The following is a 14,703-nucleotide window of genomic DNA, read 5'->3' on the forward strand; positions in this document are numbered from 1 at the left end:
GCCCCTCCAAGCCATGGACCTATATTTTTAGTTTTGACATTTGTTTTGATACCATGGATTTCATAATTCATGAGCATTGTTAATTTGTTACAACTGACAATATTTAAAATATATATATCTAAAAACTTAAAAAATGTTCCATATGCTCTCTATATCCCTGTGATTAATATGCCTTAAATTTAAAAAACAACAGGTTTTTATCCCTTTTCAGTGTTTCTCTGGTTTTTGCCTGATTAAATACCAATAATTTAAAAAGATCTTTTTCTTTTGGTCTGCTGACTTATTCCCAGGAACCATTTTTGCTGATCTAGTTTTTGGTGTTAATACAAAGAAAATTCATGAAATAGAGAAAATTGTAAGATGTATGGAACTTTTGGTGATTTAAACTTATTTTTTCAAAAACTAATCCAAATTTATCTAGAAAATTAACAATTTAAAATTTAGTTGGACTGGTTGATCAGCTGTATGTTTTGACATAGGAAACCAGAAAACTGTATCTGGCATGCTTTTGATTTCTTGAAAGAACTAAACAAGATAGGTGTTGATGTGTTTTTTAGGCACATGCAAACACAGAATAAAATACCTTAAGTATCTTATCTCTTGAATAAAATCTCTTGGATGCTAAAGATTAGCTTAAGGATCACCCAAAAAGACTCCAAGGTTCATATATGTAGGATCACTACGTGTGGATAAGCTTAGTTGGTCATTGTGATTGTTGTTTTATCAAGGGGCATTTATGGTTCGAAAAGATTTCATGAAGTGATAGGCAGATGATATGCAATGAAGTTTCTTCTTAAGACTACTAAATGATTATCAAAAAATGGCAAAAAGATGAGGGTTTAGAGAAATTCTAAGCTATTCTAAAATGAATGAATGAAGAAATGACACAAGTGAAACTCAACTAGTTATAGCATCGCCATAGCTTGAACAACTTCACTAGAACTAGTGCAATCTTCTAAGGATGTTTAGAGATTTTCAAATCACTACTAATCATAGACACCATTAGTTGAATGCATATCAATGATTGAGCAATAATCGAACTTAAACAATTTCAAGAGTTCCAATTAACCACATAAGGCTCGCTTACAATCAGCAAGAAAGCTAGTGGTATGGATAACGAGTTTCACAATATATCAAATGCAACATTCCATCATTTAATCAAAACACTAAAACTAACATCAAAGATTGACTTGAGATGACCAAAGAACCATGCAATAAGCTTCAAGGATTGAGCAAAAACACCATAACTTAATGTTTCATTGATCCAATAGCCAAACAACAACAATTCTTCAAGTCTTTCTCTTGCCAATATTCTAATACTATTACTCTCTTTTACTCTAGTGCTATTACTATCATCATTAACATTGCTATTAACCATTACAAATGAAATGAGTGGAGCTTATATAAGACTCCCTAATACAATGAAGGGTCGAGATTGAATGAAGATCAAGGGCCAAGACCTTGCCACCTAAACCCTAATTAGGGTTTAATATAAATGAAAACCCTATCAAGATAACCATCGTCATGAATCAACCAATGAGAAGGCAACATGTGCCGACACGAAAATCGAGAAAGCATCCTCCAATAGCGAAATGAAATGCCAAGTGGAATCATAACAAACTTTCCTCTAGAACTTTGTTTCCTTTCTCCTTCTCCTTTCTGGCATATTCAATGAATCTGGACGTCATACTTTCAACTTCAGAAATTGGAATCTCAGGTAGATTCTTCATATGTTCTTCTAGGTGGATTACTTCATCAAAGTTTGTAAGAAGCATTATCTCCCATCCATGCTCAGGTTCTTTTGTCTTATCAATAAGGAACATAGTGGCATGCATAAGATCCAACTGTTTTTCTGTGATCGGTCCACCTTCTCGCTGAAAGATAACTTTTATCCTGTCCGCCAATTCTTGAATGTCCACACATCTGTTTCAATTTCTGCCCTTTTGTCAAGAATGATGCACATCACCTCAATTATCTTGTCATGAATAGGATGGACGGTATCTTCAACTTGACTACATTTGTTACTAATGTCTTCAAAAAGGAGTTTCTTCATTTGAAGCAAGGTCGACCATTGTAACAAATTAGGAGTTGATTCTTTTCTAATCACCCCTTCTTGTGCCAGTATCTATCTAGGTGCTTTCCTTATTGCTTGCAATACTGGAATGGTGGCGTCCTTAGCATGAGTGAAGGCATCAACTGTCACCATGAGGTTATGAACTATCTCAAAAACTCGAATGGCTCTACCAAGTATTTTCATCATATTTCTTACAAACTCATTAGCCATTGTGAAGGATTTGTTGATCCATGCCTCTAGAAGTTGTGCTGAGTTTCTCATTTTCTCCACATGATCAACTGACTCTGCAAGAAGCAAGGGAGGTGGTGTGGCTGCTAGATTTTGATGTGTCAATGGTTGCTGAAATTGTTGGACATAGTTCCTCCATGCATTTACCTCATTTTCTAACCTTTTGTTCTTCTCTATTTCGGCCTTTAGCTTCTCATTGACCACCTTCACTGAGTCGGTTGCTTCCTCCATGGCTTGCTCAGAAGTGAGTGGACCTAAGTCAAATGTCTCCAAATCATATTCCTCTGCCATAATCTCATCCTCGTATTTATCTACCGTTGGAGTGGCAATCTGTATCTTTCTGGAGCCTGCATCATCTCTTATTATTTTAGACATCTTTGGAGCTTTCTTTCTCTCAATGACTTCTTGAGGTCCATTTAGAAGACTTTCTAAATCAAATGCTTGTTCTTCTTCTTCCTCTATTACCTCTTTGGTAAGCCTCTCTTTGAGCCATTCGGGGATAGAAGATCTTCCTTCTTTTACTTGCACTTCTTTGGGCAATGGTTCATTCTTGGGAGGGGAAGTTACTTCATTATCGTCTCCTTGTTCTTCATCATCACAAATCTAGATATGAAGGGCTGGATTTGATGATTCTTGAGGCATTTTCCCTTTATCTTGCCTATCATTCTTGTCATTTTGTATTGTAGACTCCATTGATTCATCTACTTCGTGAACCATGCCTTCATCTATTCTTTGATCTTTGCATTGATTCTCTTTCTCTTGTCTAGAAGAAGCGCTAGGAGGCTGATCGGAATTTGTCTTTTGCTTCTTCTTGGATGCTTCTTTCTTTCCTTGTTCATTCTTCCTTTTTGATCCTTTGGAATGAGAGGTGCTCTCATTGACACTTGCCCTTTCTTCTTCTTCTATCCTTGTCTCCAAATTGAATGTCATTGTCACATCTTGCTCCTTCAGTTTCTAATGTTGAATATCCACCCATCTTCGTGTGCAAGTTAAAACTTGATTCATCAATTCCCTCAAATATGTGACTTCCTTTTCATCCCAATTAATCTTTATTCCTTTATCCTCCATCTCATAAGTAGATTGGATATATCTACCACTATCTTGTGCTTGATCAGCAACTATATAGACTTTGCATTTCCTGATGAGATCAAGAGGCAGCCGAGAGTGCATCTTCTTCTTTATCTCGAAGTCATCTTGTGCGTTCATCCAAAAGTCTTCTACTTGAAACACATGCTTATGCTTTCTTCCATCCATTTCTTCTACATTACCATAGGGATCAAAATTATCTCTCGAAGCAAATGGTGTAAACAAATAGAGAGATAACTCTAGCTCGGCATATTTAGCTACTTGGAGGGAAGGACAAACTTCTATTGAATTCCCAAGTGAAATGGAATTAGTGATGACAGCTCCGTGTTTGTACCTCAATGACTTGGTACATGCTAACAATTGTCTTGTCACCTCGAGCAGCACTATCCTGTCTATGGGATAATGTGGCAACATATAAGGAGGAGAAGGACATCCTTGGATCCTTATATATGTGAATTTGGAAAATTGAATAAACCATGCACCATATTGTTTAACAAGTGCTTGTGCCTCCGGAGACAATCTTTGATGGATCCCACCTTGTAGTGTCCTGGTGATGTGCATTGCAAATGTATCACTGATTGTTCTATAGTGTTGTTTAGGTGGGTGCTGCAATATTTCATAAGAATCACAAACCCTCATCTCTTCGGGCCCTCTTCCAACTCTACCTCTGTGTGGTAGCCCCGCATATTCATAACTCCTTGCTAGAGAATATATGACATATGAGCTCATGTGGAATGACTTAGTAGGAATTAACCTTCTCAATTGTACATATAGGCAATTACTAATGATTCTTGCCCAATTGATCATTCCTTTCCCTTGAATAATTATTTGAATGAAAAAGAACATCCATTTATCAAAACAAAAGGCTTGAGGAGCACCTATAACTCAACCAAGCAAGGTGATTAAATCCATAAATTCCTCTTGGAACTCAATTCGGTGTGGCCCATTAGGTATCTTGTTCAGGCGAGGTCTACTCTTTTGCAGCCAATCCCTATTGATGATTGATAGGCATGCATCAGGATCATCATACATCGATTTGGCTCCTTCTAAACTTCTATAGATCATGTCCCTCTGTTTTGGTAGATGGAAGGCTTCACTTATGGCCTTTTCTGATAGGTAGGCAAGAACAGTTCCATCCTTGGCCACAATTGTCCTTGAGTGTGAATCATAGTGCTTGGAACATTCAATCATTAGTTCATGACATCTAACTACAGGAGGGAAGCCGACTGCCTTGATGATGCTGCTTTCTATTATTTTCTTGGCTATAGGTGATGGTTTGCCAATGTATGATGCCTCACGAAACTTCTTCACATTGAAGTTCCCAAGATTTGTATCTCCAATGTTGCTCCACCGGGACATAATCTTGGTCTCCAAGTCATCATTCTTTTGATCTTCTTTGATGAGAGCCTGCCTTGAGGTAGATCCGCTTGTCTTGGGCGTTGCCATTGTTCACCTATGAGAGATGCTCAAGTTAGGATCTTGACAAGGTTATGAAGATTAATGACTTTGAGCTTGCAAAACCTTAGAAATGAAGATGATGTACTGATTTAAACCAGTCCTACATTTTCATGATAATTGAATGTTTCATAAGACTGTCCTAACTTACACATGCATCCTAACTTGAATGAATTATGCCTTTCAACCTTTAATGCCATTCGCTCCAAGACCTTTCTAAGGTAAGTGTTGTCATTTTATGACACCCTTGGTCCATCAGTGAGAACCAATCAGAGATATGTTCCATGGACAAGGACCAGCGCTGCCCCAGTTGATCAAAGAGAAAGGCAGTGGAATTATGAAGTGTGAAATGTTGTCTTGTTTGGAGGAAGTTCCTTAGTCCTCAAACCTGGAACTTCGGACCCCGAAGTTCCCAGGTTGCTAAGCCTTCTTCTCTTCCCCGGAACTACGAAACCCCGAGGTTCTGAAGTTCTTTTCCTTTGCCTTCTTCTCTTCCCCGGAACTCCGGAACCTCGAGGTTCCGAAGTTCCTTCCTTGGTCTTCCCAACTTCAGCAACCTGTGCTTCTGAAGTCTTCCCAACTTCCTTTCAGCTTGCAACACTTCTAGATGGTGTGATCAACACTCAAGGTTTTTAATGCTCCAACAACTCTTGCAACCAATTTTCTATATAAGGCTGTTAGGCCTCATTGTAAAGGGTTCTCTCCTTGCTGGCTTGAGCTATTCTATGCTCTTTCACTTTTCTTAAAGACTTGTATATTTTGCATTTCTGCAACTGTAAGTTTGGCCATTGGCCTTTTAATGAATTGAAATCATCATTCTTGCCTTACTTCAACTTATGCATGTTGTGTATGTGTTCTTACTTTCATTGTAAGTGTATGTTTGTGGCTTTGTTTCACATATATGTTGTGTTAACCTATTTCTAGGTGTGACTTGTGGGAAACCTCCTCCCCTCTTGACATTCAGCAAGTTCTAACCTCCATACGTGCGTTGAGGTCATTCATGCAACTGAAGTTTGTGCATCTCCTAGGTATTTCAGTTGATTCTTTGTGCCATTTCGGGTGGGGAGAGAAACATCTCTTATCTTGGTGCATCACCTCCTTTCATTTTAAGCATTTCTCTCTTCCCTTTTCTTCTGCAAGTTGTTAGGATAGGCTTAGAAGTAAGATTTGAAGTGTTGAGTTGGTTCAACACCTACACTTGGATTGAGAAGGAAGACGACCTTCTCCAAAGATTCAACCCCCTTGCGCAAGGTCCCGCACTTCAGGGTTGCTTCCATGTTTCACAAGGTTGTTGAGTTGATAGCTCAACAAGGGTGCAAGCTTTTGTGACAACAGTAAGCTCAAATGATAAAGTTCGCTCTTATACCTTGGCAAGGTACGCTCATGATTCTAGACAAAGTTCGCTTTAAGACTTCTCCAAGATACACATATTCAAGTTCGCTCTGGACCCTCAGCAAGGACAAGGCATGAAGTTCGCTCTATGTCCCTTGGAAGGACAAGGTCAAGGTAGGGATTTTCGCTCCATGTCCTTTGGAAGGATGGGACCTATAATGGGATTTTCGCTCCAAGACCTTGGCAAGGACAGGACCCATAATGGAATTCGTTCTATGTCCCTTGGAAGGACAAGGTCAAGCTGGGAAGTTTGCTCCATGTCCTTTGGAAGGACAAGACTTGAAGAAAAAATTTGCTCTATGTCCTCTCCAAGGACATCAATTCAACATCCGTCTTAGGACCTATCCAAAGACATGACTTGGAATTAACCACTTTCTTTTACTTCATCGATTTGAGCCTTAAGTTTTCCAATCTCTTCACATGAAAGCATCATCAATTCAACCCTTAAGAACACCCATAGAGGAAATCCGCTCTGTGACCTTCGGAAGGACGGGACCTAAAACAAAATTTTGCTCTAGGACCTAAGCAATGTACGGGGTCAAGGAATTTAAGCAAATTTCGCTCTGACAGTTTTTGATGCATTGTTTTGCTCTCAAATTGTGGCAAGGCAGGGGACCTTATGGATGATTCTTCTTTATTTCTTTCACCTAACTTTGCTTAGCTTATAGAATCTTGAGTCCTTCATCTACTAATCAATTCTTTGCAACACTTGATGATCTATTCCACTCCACTCACTAGGAGAGAGCAAAGAGAGACTAATCCTAGAGAGGCAAAACCTTAAAAAAAAAAGAAGGGGGGCGGGTACCCATCTTGATGGGGTGATGTGTGATGTGGTCACAACAATAGGTTTCTAAAGTTGGTTTTAGAATAGATGGAACAAGTGTACATGGCTTTTGAAATAATTTCGTCCACATCACTAAAAGAAACTGTCTAAAGTTACGACTTTGCTCGTGAAAACCATCGATGATAGTTTCACTGCAGTGGACAATGGCATCATGAAGCAAGGTCATCACAAATGTAATGCACCTCCCGTCTACTTCTCTAAATTGCATACTTATTTATGTGGACTTGGCTTTGTGCCATGGATCATATCTCTTGCAATTTGGATGTGGATCATTTTGTCATGCTTGATCTTGCTTTGGACTCTTCATTGTTGCATGTATGTGATTTTGAGTGTTATGTTATGCTCAATTAGGATATATGTTCAGATCTTTCTAAACCAATGATGTTATGGATTGCTTCATGGTGATTTGATTATGTTGTTGCATTGAGATGCATATTTGCTTCTTTGTGCTTGGTTGTGAGAAACATTGCATGATTGATTGGGATACTCGACTCATTGGATGGATTGCTACGACATAATTCAGACCTATTGTGCTTTGATGATTGAGATAGACCTATTTCGTGATTTGGTATTATCATATGTGAAATGTTGATTTAAGTAATGATTAATATGAGGTAAGTGATGTTGATTGGATTAATTAATTAAAAGTTATGAATTATATTTTATGTTATTTTGATTTGATGAGATACCATGTTACTAACAATGTTATGATGTTGATCCTATTTGGGGAATATAGCTATATGCTCGGTGTTGTAGAGGAATAATATTGATGATTCTATTTATGCAGGTAATTAGATGAAATTATTATTAGAAAAGTTTAATTAGTATTTAGAAGTGAAAGGGATGATATCATATCATTCCATTATATGAGAATGCATACGATGTTAAAATTCCCTTCAACGATCTAAGTTAATTTGATTATTTAATTATATATGCATGAGCAGCTACACTTGATGTGTGAATGTTTCAATGACTATAGGTACAGGGCATTGACTCCACCTAGATCCACAAGTCTGAGCGTGCCCGCATCCCCAACAGTGGTTAACAAGAGATAGCACACTGGCCAAATACCCGAGCCAAAACCCGTCATCCTTAATTAGGGCAATTCCCTTGATTTTACTATTTTAATTATTTTATTGTATTGAGCCCCGACTACCACAGTTGGTATCTTTTGGAAACCCATTTGTCATGTTGAGTCGGCCTATAATGATTGTTTGTGCATAATCAATCAACTTAGGTATGTCGTCATCTTATTGCATGCATTAATGGTAATTCAATTTATATGAGAAATATGTCCTATATGCATTTGATTTATCGAGGTTTGAATGATTAATCATGGGGGTCTTTTGGGAGTTATTAGATAATTGGATTTTAGATTGTTTTTTATTATTATAATATTCCTCACTCCTAAAAGTGAGTTTATATTTTGTAATTGAGCTCATCTACCTAACACTCAGTGTATTATTCATGCCTTCTCTCAAAACCCTCTTCATGGCCATTTTGGGATTGTTGAGATGCTGAGTTTCTTGAAGTAGAATTTTGTGGGTAGGGTGTTGATAGATATGAATTGAGGAGGCTATGTTGCTGTTTGACTCTTGAAGCCATTGGTGGAGAGTGTGGATTGCTGTTTGTGAATGAAGTTTCTCTCCAAGTTGAGGTAGGAGACTTCAATCTCCTTCTTGTCTTTCAATTTGATCTCTTTGAATGCTTGCATGTGTTGTAATGTGGATTTGAAACCTTGTTGAGCAATGAAAACCAATTCTCTTATGTGTTTGATGGATTGCTTGGTTGTTTTGATTGTGGGTTTAGGAAATCAATGTGAAAATGGGGTTCTCATGGGATAATGCTGCCCAACTCTCATGAGATCTTTGTATGGGCATTGTAATTGTGTTTTAGGTATGTTTTGAGGTAGTTCTCAAATTGGGTTGGTCTCCAATTTGGCCTCCCATACCTTGTTTTTGTAATTTGATTCCCTAGTTGGTTTCCCGGAGCAAAATCACATAATTGCTTCCAGATTTACACATGTTCTTATAGAATCATGCAATTGAAGCTGGAATCACGCAATTGATGACAATATCATGCAATTGCTGAAGGAATTACGCATTTGCTTCCAAGGTTACGCATTTTTCTGTCCTAATCTGATTATGGGGTTTTCAACCTTCTTCGTGGGTTTGATGAGTTGTCCCACTTACTTGTCTTGGTGTGTGGGTCCAATTGGCTTGCGGTATGATGAATTGTGATGTCAAGGCATGCTTCCATGAGATGCCAAAAAGAATTTGCATTTATACTTTTGGATTCGAGAATTTGCATTTATATTTTTGGATTCCAACACATGATCAATGATACATCACATGTTATACAAATGATTACATTTAGAGAGAGAGAGAGAGAGAGAGAGAGAGAGAGAGAAGAATCTAGTACTGAGGAAATAGGTAAAATCCATCAATCAAATCATGAACCAAGTCCTCCGGTCCCCAACATATATATATAGGAGATGGATGTAATAACTATTACTGGATATGTATTGGTATTGCTTTACATGCACTGGTGTTGGAATCGAGCATGAAGCATGATCTTGTATGCTTCTATGTTCTTGATGTGTCATGATGTTAGCTTAGGAAGATTTCATTTGGAGTTTTAAAATGAACATATATATGTATGGTTTAGTGTTGGAGGTTGATTCAATCATCTCCTAGTGGGTCATGAGATATTGATCCAGTCTTGGATGCGTTGCTTAGGTAAAGACGTCAGGGGACCCTTAGAGGTGACTTGAGTTATCTCGGATGGAGTTCCAAGAGTTTTGACTTCCACATGTGCATAGTTGGTTAATTTATAGTTGGCCTTATCTTGAGGTTGGGTGTTAATTACTTCAAAGAAAAAAAATTCCATGCTTTTCTTATATATTTTGCTCTTATCCTCTAGGGTTCCTTGGCGGGGTGTTACAACAATGTCGACCAAAATTGTTCCACATATAGACAAAACAGCAGAATCCAAACTATCAAAGGGAGTTAAATCTGTTTCTCTTCTGTCTCTTGCTATAGAATGTTGTTCATACCTTCTTTTCAACTCTTTTTCCCATTACATCTAATAGATACATACTCATTTGGGTCTTGTAAGACCATTCAGAGATCTTATTTCTTTTGGGTCAGTTCTTGACGAAGTGGGAAGATCCAAGGTCAAGAGTCAAGAGTGTTTAAGGAAGTTCTTTTGATAGGAGATGTTAGAATCCCCTATTTGACCCCTAGAGAGGCAGTAGGCTTGTAAAAATATATATTGATGATTGAGAAAAAAAAAGATTTCTCTCTTTTGTGGCTGATTCATTGCTTGCTTATTCAGTTATATAAAAATTGTACTATTACTCAAGCTTTTAGAAAACATTTAATGGTTATATTCAGTTGGTTACAGGCTTAGTTCTTGATTAATTAAGCAAATGAATGTTTAATTAATCTTTTTGTAACTTAAGGAAGAAGCGTATGCTTATATGTTGCACAATTGTATCAGTCAGATTGGAAGTGACATGCAAATATTAACATAAAAAGCATATGAATTAATTATCAAACAATGAATGAAGGCCTGTTGGAGAATGTCAGCCAGCTGCACAAATGGATATTTGATGCAGATGGCAACAATGGAGCTGTGTTAGCATCATTTTAAGCCCTTTGTTGATCTAATAAGAACAAAACATAGAAACAACACACAAGAAAAATACATATCCATTCTTGATTATTGTACTTTGAAATATCAATGCCAATTACAGCTGTAATAAGAAAGCTGTGATAAATTCCCTATGAGATTACAAATAACCTGTTGATTTTTCCACAGAACAAATGGTTATATATAGTACAAATATTTTAAAACATATCACAAATTATGCATTTATGGTTTACATTCATCAAATAGAAATAGATTCATTGTAAATGAAAAGCTGAGCTGCTTACAAGAACGACTGAAATGTTCAAAAGATGTGAGTTTGTCAACAAAACAATTGGTTATACACAACACGAATGATGTAAAGCATAAAGGATGAGTAATAATAGTATGTATATGTCATAAAGGGATAGATTTAATGTAAATAACAGCTAAGCTGCTTACAACAATGATAAAGGTTACATAGCCTGCTAAGTTTGGCCATGGTTGCTAGATAATAGCATATACGTTTTAGAGCATTAAAAAGAGTATTCCTGGTTTACATATGTCATGTACATATAACTTTTGATGTAAATAGAAGCTAAGTTTCTTGGAGCAATTATGTGAATGCCATATAAGCTGCAGAAATCGTGTGTAGAGACTATTACAATTTATTCCATTCAGGTTGCACTAGGATATCAATAAAGATATTCAATTATATTCTAATTCTATCTTAAGATGCAATCTTAGAAAAACGAACAGAACTGCCAAGGAAAACTTACCTTGGTGTGGTCAAAGGTGAGCCTGCACATCCACGTGGATTCATCACAACAGGAAAATAACCATGCTGAAGCACTTTACAAACAAAACCCCTGACAACGACAATGAAATTGAAAAATTTATTACTGTTATGCCCTTCTCAGAAGACAGCATAAAATTTATAAAAAAGCCCTCAGAGCAACATGATATAGAAGAAATGTGGCCAGAGCTTTAAGTTGTTCAATTGCATTAACTAAATAGATGTATTCTGGCTGAGTAAGGTCAAGCACACATATAAAGCTATAGTTTTGAACTGAATTACAAAGATTAAAATATTTATCAGTAAATTTCATCAATTATCGTGCAAGGGAGATTTACAAGGTTGCATACATAATTTACGCCATCATGATCATTACAGATTAACCATTTTGAACTTTCAAAACTTCTTAAAATCAGCTTTATATGCATTTGATGTTTCTTCAGAGCATCATTATCCTGTATAGTACTTCTGCAGCGCATCATTATTCAATACTGTGCTTCTGATGTACATCATTATTCTATACTGTGCCTCTGCAGTGCATCACTATTCAATACTGGGCTTCTGCAGTACATCATTATTCAATATTGTGCTCCCACAGTACATATTCAATATTGATACACATCATTATTGAATATTGTGTTGCAGTACTGCATCAAGTTCACCTTTTATATGCTCAGAAGGTTGAGGCATCGGGGCTGAAACTAACGAAATGAACCATCCCATATTTTCAATCATCACTGCCAGGAAACACAATACTAAAACTGATGGAACTGTAGAAACAACAAATGCATGTAAATGAAAGACCTAAGGAGCTCCACAAATGAATGGTTGCACAATATTTGTTAAACAAGCGGAGCAGCAGGTTGAGAGCGCTTGCTTGTGTGGAAAGCTCTATGCGTATAAATGAAAGAGCTACAGAGATCTAGAAGTGTATGCTTGCACACTACTTGTTGAAGGTTTCGCAAATGGGGCAACAAATTGAGAGGGCTTGATTGTGTGGAAAACTCTATTATGGTTAAGCATGCTTTGATTGTGTGAAGAATCTCTTTGACAAGGCTTGAGCCATAACAATACTTGTATACAGAACTTCCTGAGAAATCCTGGCTATATCATCAATTTCACTAGTTCAGCTTCACTCAATGGTAAAAATGTGGTTGGTTCCCATCAACTATATTTAATTATTTCCTCAAATATAAAATTCCTAGTTCCATGGGAGAAGGCAAAGTCAGAAGATTGTTTACGTTGTTCATCTAATTATGTTTAAGTAGATGTTTCAATGTTACTTGCAGGCTTGAGCAATAAAGCATACTTGACAATATCGTCATTGCTTCCCTCTGCTGTTCCGGGGATGAGCAAAACCGCAGTATCAAGCCCCTGCTCTCCCGCCAAGTCCAAACTTGCAGGCCAATCCAAAGATATTACACCTCCATCCTGCGCACTAAGGCACATTCTCTGATAAAAGAATTCTCCTTCACCAACCTCATCAACAGCATCACTAAACCTTGATTCCCTTACTTTATTCGGTATCTTTCCCTTACAAGAATATCCTGACAACTCTGCTCCACTGGACAGTTTAACAAAGTGCACGTTATCTTTCGTCAGTCTTTCATTAACATCTTCCAGGCCGTCACGAAACGAAATTGAGGGGCAGCGCAGCACCACAAATCGATTAAACGGCGTGGGAGTCGTGAACAGAACCCAGTCCCCTGCAAATCGTGACCCTCCTACAGTAGCCAATTGCGGCCAAAGCCTCTCAAAGCTTGCCACGTAGGCCGCCAATCCTGCTAGAAACCCTAGAGCCCCTACAAATAAATCAAAAGAATTAACCGAATTCATAAAATTTGCAGCAAAATCGTCCAAGTTGGAGGCCGCAGACTCCTCCGCCGACGGAATTATGGACTCCGACGAAAGCTTCAAATTATTCAGCAGCTGAAACCCGGTGTCCAACAGAGAATCAATCGGTCCCGCTTTCGAGACCGCCAGAGGCCGACTAGACGACCGATGAAAAAGAACACTGCTACTCTGTACATGCACCAAATTCGTAGCACACGAAGAAGCATGTTTTGATATAAATATCCTTACAGAAGCCCTTGAGAAGCCATAACTGCATTTCCTATGCAACACTGTAGCTTTCAACTTGCCATAAGCCGGATGCACATCAATGACCGCCATAGCTAAGCTAGGTTAATCTATCCCTCCCCTTTCATCCCTCTGCCTTTATAGCTCCTTTTCTGCCGAATTGAAACGCGGAGCTCGAATTCTTGCCTGACAGGCGGCAAAGTCGCCGTTGGCAAAACAAAATATGCTCATTTAGCTGGTATGAGAGGGAATTACAGAAGGGCAATTGGGAATCGAACTCTGAACATGCGCTTTGGAAAGTTCTGGAGTGAAACGGAGAAGAATGTGGACACCGTATCTCCGGTCTTATCATTATTCAGCACTACAAGTGTGAACAGAGATGACCTGGATGGACTACGACCTGCAACGTGTACGATGTGTCATCTACGACGATCCAAAGTCAGTACGTTCGCACATTTCATTGACATTAAAAAATGTATGATCGTGATTCGTGAAGCAGATTGAACGCCAGATGTCTTGGTCAAAAACAGCGCTGCAAATTTCCCGTCAGGAATTTTTGTAGGGGACGGTGTGCATGGACTCCGAGCCCCCTGGAATGCTAAAAAGGTTTTGACGACAGAATAATAAAGCTGCTGTCCTTTATGAGGAGAAATGAACGGATGAAAAAGCTCGACTTTTGTCGATTTTGCCCACTTTGCTCATGGGAGGACGGTGTGCATGGACTCCGAGCCCCATGGAATGCTAAAAAGGTTCTTTCGACGACAGACTAATAAAGCTTCTGTCCTTTTTGAGGATAAATGAACGGATGAAAAAGCTCGACTTTTGTCGATTTTGCCCACTTTGCTTATGGGACCTATGAGTATGAATTATGTATCGATAGTTTGGGCAATGATCAATAGAAGAATCTTTTCAATAACAAAAGACTTCCCAAAACGAACCCAAAACTTTAATATACTTTTACATACGTATCTACATCACACAGGAAGTACAATTTCAAGTATAACGAATTCACTTTTGAAATGTAAATTTACACGGTACTTTTAATATTTTTATGAGGATTTTATTATTTATAAAGATTTTTACTTATTTAGTTATTCATTTCTAAATTTTTAAGTTGAA

General features: G+C 37.9%; 1 protein-coding gene across 1 annotated transcript in view; it reads right to left on the reverse strand.

Moving 5' to 3' along the window:
- Nucleotides 1–13,983, reverse strand: part of LOC131063286 (uncharacterized) — a 72,853-nt gene extending 58,870 nt beyond the window's left edge. Inside the window, exons 1-2 of the mRNA XM_057997070.2 lie at nucleotides 12,815–13,983; nucleotides 11,489–11,578 (exon numbers count right to left, since the gene is read on the reverse strand). Coding sequence (XP_057853053.2) covers nucleotides 11,489–11,578; nucleotides 12,815–13,677 — 953 coding nt within the window. The 5' untranslated portion in view covers nucleotides 13,678–13,983. The remainder of the gene's footprint in view (nucleotides 1–11,488; nucleotides 11,579–12,814) is intronic.
- Nucleotides 13,984–14,703: the final 720 nt, after the last annotated feature.

Source organism: Cryptomeria japonica, chromosome 2 (genome assembly GCF_030272615.1).
Source record: "Cryptomeria japonica chromosome 2, Sugi_1.0, whole genome shotgun sequence".
NCBI lineage: Eukaryota > Viridiplantae > Streptophyta > Pinopsida > Cupressales > Cupressaceae > Cryptomeria > Cryptomeria japonica.